This window comes from Asparagus officinalis, chromosome 7, assembly GCF_001876935.1.
Source record: "Asparagus officinalis chromosome 7, Aspof.V1, whole genome shotgun sequence".
Lineage (NCBI taxonomy): Eukaryota > Viridiplantae > Streptophyta > Magnoliopsida > Asparagales > Asparagaceae > Asparagus > Asparagus officinalis.
In genome coordinates this window covers 34,043,310-34,051,253 of record NC_033800.1, presented here as the reverse complement: position 1 = coordinate 34,051,253, position 7,944 = coordinate 34,043,310, and the positions used below count along the sequence as shown (strand labels likewise).

Below are 7,944 nucleotides of genomic sequence, written 5' to 3'. Positions count from 1 at the left end.
TTGCAGGTTGAAGAAATCGCTATACGGTTTGAAGAAATCTCCTCGACAGTGTTATAGGTGATTGATAGCTTTATGCTTGGTCATTCGAACACTCGGAGCCAGTTTGATCATTGTGTGTATTTTCGCAAGTTGAGAGGAGGTGTGTACATCTATTTGTTGCTTTATATCGATGATATGTTGGTTGCCTCTATTTCCAGGTCTTCTATAGATGAGTTGAAAGTACAATTTTCAAAAGAGTTTGAGATGAAGGATTTGGGTGAGGCTAAGCATATTTTAGGGATGAAGATATGCAGAGATAAAGAGAATGGCAGAATTTATTTGACACAGGTAGCTTATTTGAAGAAGGTTCTACAACAATTTCATATAACATGGATACGAAGCTAGTTAGTGTACCTTTGGGAGCCCTGTAGGCTGTCTAAAAATCACAATAGATAGTCGATCCCTATCAAGCCCTGATAATGAAAGTTACAATCAGACGACTTTCTGATCTTTGCATCCGCAATTCTGCAACCGCTATAAACACGGCCTCATCTCTGAGATGACTGATCTTGATGGCTGCGACAACAGCATGACTAATATGATATTAGCAACTATTAGAGATGCTGATGAGCAGCGTAATGATTTCAGAAATAAAAGGTTGGATTTAGTTGGTGAGTTGCTTGGTAGAGAGCTATGGGCAAATATTCATCTTCAAAACACTATGGATGTTGATTCCCGTCTAACTCCAACAACGAAAGCTACAATCAAATAGCTTTCGGGTCGACAATCGAAAGCGGTAAATAGAGGACCTTTCACGTAGATCGAGAAGAGTTACAATTCGACGACGCTTCCGACAACTGATGAAAGCTCTATTCTGCAGCCTTCGCAACCAACAGTGAGAGTTACAATCTGACGACTCTCATATCCTATAACAGGCAAAGATCAATAAACAATAGCCTTTGCAATGTTATAATGGATGAGGTTACAAGTCAACAACCTCTCTCAAACGCAGAAAGTCATTCCTGCGTTTCCTAAGTTCAAAACGCACACTTGTGTGTTCCTCAGCAGACATCGAACTCTGTAACGCAGAGTTAAAGTACAAGACGCACACATAACGTGCGTTCTTCAATAGACTCAACTATGTGCCCCAAACTCTGGACGCAGAGTTGAGCTTCAACGCACACGGCCTGTGCGTCTCAAATCTCTAACAGAGATTTAACTCTGCGTCTCAAGCCTTGGACGCAGAGTTAAAGCCCATAACGCCAACTGAGGCGTTTTGACTTGTTCAAACGCAAGTCGAACGGCCTCAAAACCGTTATCCCACGTTCTGAGGGATTCTCGCCCACAAAGGAGCGGAAATAGGGGTTGGTTACACTCCACATCACCCTATAAATAACCAACTTACTCAACTGAGTAAGGGGTTGGCGGGTTGATAGGTTGATCAATCGGTTTCTGAGATCAAAACCGCAAAGAGTTGAGGGGAGCTGGTATCAAAACCACCCAAGGTCAACAAATCTCGGCAGTTGAGTAATCGGAAGGAAGAGATCTTCGGGAGATCAAGGAACTGATCAACGATCAGTTAATCAAATCCCGAAGGATCCTTTCATCAAAGGTATCATCCACTTGGCAATTAACCGAATTTTCGGTTCCAACAACTCTGTTACAGAGTTTTAACTCATTCTGAGTTCTTAAACTCGTTAAGAGTTCTTAATTAGCTTGCAACGCAAGTTAATCACATCAAACCAGACATTCGGTTTTCAACAACTCTTATCAGAGTTCTTTTTGAGAGGAATACAAGTCAAATTTTTCTTTCATTATTTCTTTTACTACAAATTTCCAACAAACAAGCCCATTTGAAGCTTTCAGCTGACCTCTCACCAAAGATAGTTAAAGATCGAGAGTTGATGTCGAAAACTCCATATGCGAACACGGTTGGAAGATTGATGTACGTGATGGTATGTACTAGGCCAGATATGTCACAGGCGGTGAGCATGGTTTTGAGATACATGTACGATCCGGGAGTGGATCATTAAGACGTCGTGAGATGGATTTTAAGGTACATTCAAGGTACGCTCAATGTTGGTTTGGTTTTCGAGCGGGACACTACAGGTGGGCAGTTGTGCATTGGCTATGTTGATTCGGATTATGTCAAAGATTTAGATAAGCGCTGGTCTATGACGGGGTATGTGTTCACTTTGACCCGTGCACCGGTGTGTTGGAGATACATCTTACAGTCTACAGTGGCTTTGTCTACGATGGAGGCAGAGTATATAGCAATAACAAAGACTGAAGGAGGCTATTTGGCTTCGAGGACTTTTGGAGGAACTTGATATATCGCAGCGGTCTGTTACTATTCATTGTGATAGTATGAGTGCTATCTATTTGGCGAATAATCAAGTTTTTTTATGCGAGGACGAAGCACATTGACGTTCGTTATCACTTTGTTCGAGATGTTCTTGAAGATGGCGATATAGAGATTGTGAAGATCCACACGAAGGATAATCCGGCGGATATGCTCACTAATGTGGTTCCGAGCAATAAGTTTGATCATTGTCAAAACTTGTTGCATATTTGTGATTGTTGAGACCGTTGACGACCATTTGTATGAACTACGTGCGGTTTGATCCTTTGGAAAAGGGGGAACGTAGGCAACCACATTGGTGCAACCGAATTTGGTGAGATGACGCATTGATGCTCTTCGTTTGGTGTCGGCTTAGTTTTCGGAAAACTTCACCAAGGTGGAGAATTGAAGAGAATACAGGAAAAAAGGGCAAAAAACAGGTTTGGACTTCTAGCGGTCGACCGCGAGTGGCACGACGGTCGACCGCGAGTGGCACGACGGTCGACCGCAAACGTGCACGCTAGCTGGAAAAGTCTCTGGACTTTTCGCGGTCGACCGCGATTGGCGTGGCGGTCGACCGGCCAAACCCTGTAATGTTTTTCAGTGTCTGTCATAATGTCCAGTCGACCGCACGTGTCTCTGCAGTTGACCGCGAGTCGGGCTGGGCCTGAGTTTGGTTTCCTGTTCGCATTGGGTTTGTGTTTTGATATAAATTGAAACACGATTTTGTAGGGTTTCTTAACATAGATTTTAGATTGTACTGAGCATATTGAGAGCGAGAACTTGTGAGCAACTTGAGAGATTTGGTTTAGGGTTAGTGTGAGTGATTATGTGAGATTGTAACCCTTTGTACTCTCCTTGATTTAGTGAAATCTCTCTATCCTCTCCCCGTGGACATATGCAAATTGTCGAATCATGTATATCTCTGTGTTTGATTTGATTTGTCGTATTTGGTTTGAATTGTGCTCGTGTGTGGTTGGTTCTCTTCTCCCGTGATCACAGATTTGTTCGGTGTGCGAGCACGCTTCCGCATAGACGCGCAACAGTATGTGGATAACATACTTAACTAGCATGAATATTTTAAACATCATCAAAGATAGCCCCCTGAAGACATCGATTCTCGATGATTTTAGGTTCTACGAATCGTGCCAAAAGAACATGCAGCAAAAGAAGTCTAGATTTAGTGGGAAAATGTACAACAGATGCATTACCTGCAATTAATTCTAACCGCTAATCCAGTGACTCGGCTGAGCAGAATGATTCTTCTAATCAGATTGCAAAAAAAAAACAAAGAATTAAGTACAATCAAGTAATGCATTGGGATTATGTATATGAGTGAGCTAAGTTCTTGTTTCATTCTTCTAGGTTAAAGTTTGTGAAACCAAACTAAAGTGATCTATTGTACTGGTTTCTGGATTCACTCTGCAAGTTCATAAAAATGATATTGGCAGAGTTCATCTGCTAGTTTATGTTTCTTGTTTAGCGCTTGTTCACAGTAGATCCTTTCTTCTTTGTCTTTTATATTTTTCTTTGGAAGTTACAGATTGCAGTCCTTTCTATTATCCTTCTATTATAGCAAGTGATCCAGATACAACTAATAAGATTACTGAGTTTTTAGATGTAGCTCCTGCAGGCAACCACGGTTAAAGTTTGTCGGCCGCTACAGTCTTTTGCTATCTACGCTGACTACAAGGACTTTTTTTCATAATATATGAACAGATAACTACAAGTCTTCATATTACAGGTTGTATTTGCTAGATGATCTGGATTACCTTTATCTTTTTTATGTTCATTCTGCTACTTCCAATTTGTGCAAGTGGCTTGAAGTCAAAATTTAACCATTACAGTATTGGTTTCTGAATAGGTTTTCCAATACCGATGCATGCTTGTACTCTCTTTGTTCGGGTTAATCGTGGAAGACCCCTTGTACTATCGCCAAATTGAACCTACTACCCTGGTATTTCTATTGTTGTAGATAGATCCCCAGAAAGAGTCTATTGTTGCAAATAAACTCACCAAGTGAAAATCTATTGTCACAGATAGACCCTGTGAGGAGCGTCAAAATATTTTCACTTAGGGGGTCTTTTCACAACAACAGAACTACACGGGTAGCAGGTTCAATTTGGTGATAGTACAGGAGGTCAATATCCAATTAACCCTTGTAATTTTTTTCCCCCTTTTGAACAAGAGCATATATTCTTGTTGAGTGGAGCGTAGTAGGTCAGATGTAACTGAATCCAACCCATACCCACTTCTGTCCCTATTCATGGCATCGTTTGCTTTGCCACCATTCCAAACCGCCCACTGTGAATCTTGTGATCTTGTCACATGTCCACAAACTTTTTCAGTGTACACATATATAATACCCATACGCAGAGCATACATAGAACAAATAAAAAGTTTTGACACTTTTTGTTGTCCCTGTTCCCGGATAGAGTATGGTCCCTCTGCAATACAATTATTTATCCCCTATTCATTGGATCCAGTTTTTTGAACGTTTGTTAACGCTAGTATGAATCCAGTGCTTGTATCAGTATTGTTGCTTGCACTCGCGGTATTCGTAGTTTCAGAATGCGGGACTAAAGCCATCATATTCAACTTTGGGGATTCAAACTCTGATACTGGAGGGTACAGTGCAGGGTTGGGCTTTAATACACCGCTCCCTATTGGCCGCCTCTTCCCCCATCAGCCCAGTGGCCGTCTTTGCGATGGTCGCCTCGTCATTGATTTTTTGTGTCGGTACTTATAATGTATTCCATGCAGTATGTGCAGTTTCATTGTTTTGATCTTGTTTGGGTTAACTCTTGAACTGAATAATTACAGGTGAATACTTGAATATAAGCTACCTGAGTCCGTATCTGGAGTCCTTAGGGTCTGATTTCAAGCATGGTGCAAATTTTGCCATCTCCGGGGCGGCAACACAAGCCTATGCTACGAACCCTTTCTCTTTGCCCGTTCAAGTCCTTCAGTTTCTTCGCTTCAAGTCACGCTCTCTGCACCTCCTTGCACAAGGTATTCTTTTATTCTGTTGCATTATAATTGATCACACTGTTAATATGAGATGTGAAAATATTTTTACTGTGGGATACTTGATGATTCAATTCAAGCCCATTTTTCTTGTTAAGGAACAATATACTTGGGCATGATCTTCTATGAATCTGTGGCAGGTTCGAAGGATTTGATCAACGAGGACGGTTTCATGAATGCGCTTTACACAATTGATATAGGCCAGAATGATCTATATGGTGCTTTTGCTTCAAATTTCAGTGATAGAATTAACATCACCGTCAATGAGATTAAAAATGCTATACAGGCAAGATTTCCCTTTCTTCACATATTATCATTGTTTTGACTTACTACCCTTCTAGTCTTTTTATTGCGGATAGACCCACAAGTGAATTTTTTTGGCTATAATACCCTCAGAGAAAGAGAAAATTGTTTCTGACAAATATAGATCCCCTGAAGGTGACAGAGTAGGAAAACTTCCATTAAAGGGGTCTAGAGATATTATTAAAATTCAAAACAGTGATACTACAGGTGGTCTATCTGCAATTAACCCTAAGAATTAAGATGTTGCTAAATTTGCAAGTTTAGATGATGAAAATATGTTAAGGATTAAATATATGAGAATATTTGTTCTTAAGCATGTTTTTCCTATGCAGACTATATATGATCACGGTGGCAAGAACTTTTGGGTGCACAACACTGGGCCCTTCGGCTGTTTACCCGAAAGGGTTTCATTAATGAAGAAAAACAACAGTGATCTCGATGCATATGGATGCCTCATTACTCTCAACAATGGAGCTAAAGAGCTGAACTTCAAATTAAGTGCCGTTTGTGATGAACTGAATTCAGAGTTGGAGAATGCTACTGTAGTATATACCGATATCTACTCAGTTAAGTATGATCTCATAGCCAACTCCTCCAATTATGGTAAGTGAAAGATCAAAATTTAAGCGTTATAATCCTTACTTGATATGTGAGATGATTGAATGGTTCTTTTGATTTCATCTAAAGGGTTCGAGAGTCCACTAATGGCATGTTGTGGCTTTGGTGGACCTCCATACAACTTCAACATGAGCATAAGATGTGGATCTACAAGAAGCCAAGCCTGTTCAATTAACTCGAAGTACATAAGTTGGGATGGAGTTCATTATACAGAGGCTGCTAACGCCATGGTTGCTTCGAAAATTCTCTCTACTGAGTACTCGAAACCTCGCATAAAATTTGATTACTTTTGTAGTGCTTGAATAAAATTTTTTGTTAGGTTTCCTTCGTGAAGGATGTCATTTGAATTCCGAAGAAGCTAATGTCTTTGGAATATATAATATAAGACTAAGAAGAACTCTTCTCGGAGTATTTGGTACTAATGTGTTCCACGTCTTCGAGTATTGAGTTGAGATCAACTAACAGGTAAAATCATAGAGGGTGAGCAGCGGACAAATCGCCATCACTTGCCACTTACTACGATATACACATTGGCATCTCCACTTCATCTTAAACAGAGAATACTAAATTTTCTCATAACATGAGCATCATCTCGACATCATCCGCCATCAAAGGTTTAGAAACTTACAAAAAACACACAACAACGCAAAAAGAGCTTTGCTCAGAGAAAGGCTGTTTTTTATGCTGATATGACTACTTCCTCCCATCATCATCTTCTAAGGGCTCATTAATTATATGAAAGATACATGGCTGCTCGAATCATGGCTGATTTCTTCTTCTTTTGTTCCCCTGTCCGAAGCTAAAAAAACACGTTATCGATACTTTTCAAGCTGTCTATCTTTACCCCCACTGAATATGAAATTGTTTCTGGCCATGTGCATCGTGCACAAACAAATTGTGGGAAGTAGAGCGTTTCATAGCAACTTCGAGTACTTGCGATGAAGGAGCCCCCCTTGCTTCGCAATAAAGAACAGAGGCATTGATTTTGGTCATCAAGGTTTAAATTTTGGAGGAAGAGATCGCAAACCCTTGTAGCATCCGAACAAGAAAAGAAGATGCTCTAGAGACTCATCCGATGAAGAACATAGATTAAAAAAACCGTGACACCGTTCCAACCCTTTTTAGCCAGCATCAATTTAGTTATTGAAATTACAATGAATAGTCAAGATTAAGAAAATTGGACCCACTCCAATTATTAATTGGAGAAGATCTGGATCCATATAATGTAGTGCTGCTGTTACAATTGGTTATTAATGATCATTTCTCATTTTACTAAATCTCATGTGGGTAATAAAATACATACTTCTTGTTATGCTAAAAAGACATTGTGGGTAGATAACTTGGTAGATAACTTTCATCCCGCAGGAATTTAAAAAAGAAGTGAGAATGGCAATGCTAAACTTGTGCAGTACTATACAAAATAAATAAACTAGACTTATCCTCATTAATTGAAAGCCATGCGCTTATAGTTATTGAAATCCTTCAAATATAAAAAGGAATTTGTTAACGAAAGTCCAGGAAACTCATTAGTAAAGAGAGAGATATATGGGAGAGGGACTGTGGGGTCTAGCGTTGCCCACTATGTTTCTCTCTCCTCACAAGCTTCTCTATCTCTCTTCACTAACAAGTGCTCCAGGGCACTCTTTAATAAAACCCGTATAAAAATATCAAAACTT

At 40.0% G+C, this 7,944-nt stretch overlaps 1 protein-coding gene across 3 annotated transcripts; it reads left to right on the top strand.

Moving 5' to 3' along the window:
* On the top strand, positions 4,716 to 6,601 carry LOC109850632 (GDSL esterase/lipase At1g09390-like). Of its 3 annotated transcripts, XM_020420684.1 has the most exons (6): positions 4,716 to 4,756; positions 4,843 to 5,055; positions 5,144 to 5,332; positions 5,488 to 5,633; positions 5,983 to 6,253; positions 6,338 to 6,601. In XM_020420684.1, coding segments are annotated over exons 1-6 (1,053 nt in total). In that variant the 5' UTR covers positions 4,716 to 4,755; the 3' UTR covers positions 6,571 to 6,601. The 3 variants fall into 3 exon arrangements, with proteins under 3 accessions (XP_020276273.1, XP_020276272.1, XP_020276274.1); XM_020420683.1 differs by having other exon boundaries at positions 4,722 to 5,055; XM_020420685.1 differs by lacking the exon at positions 4,716 to 4,756 and having other exon boundaries at positions 4,898 to 5,059.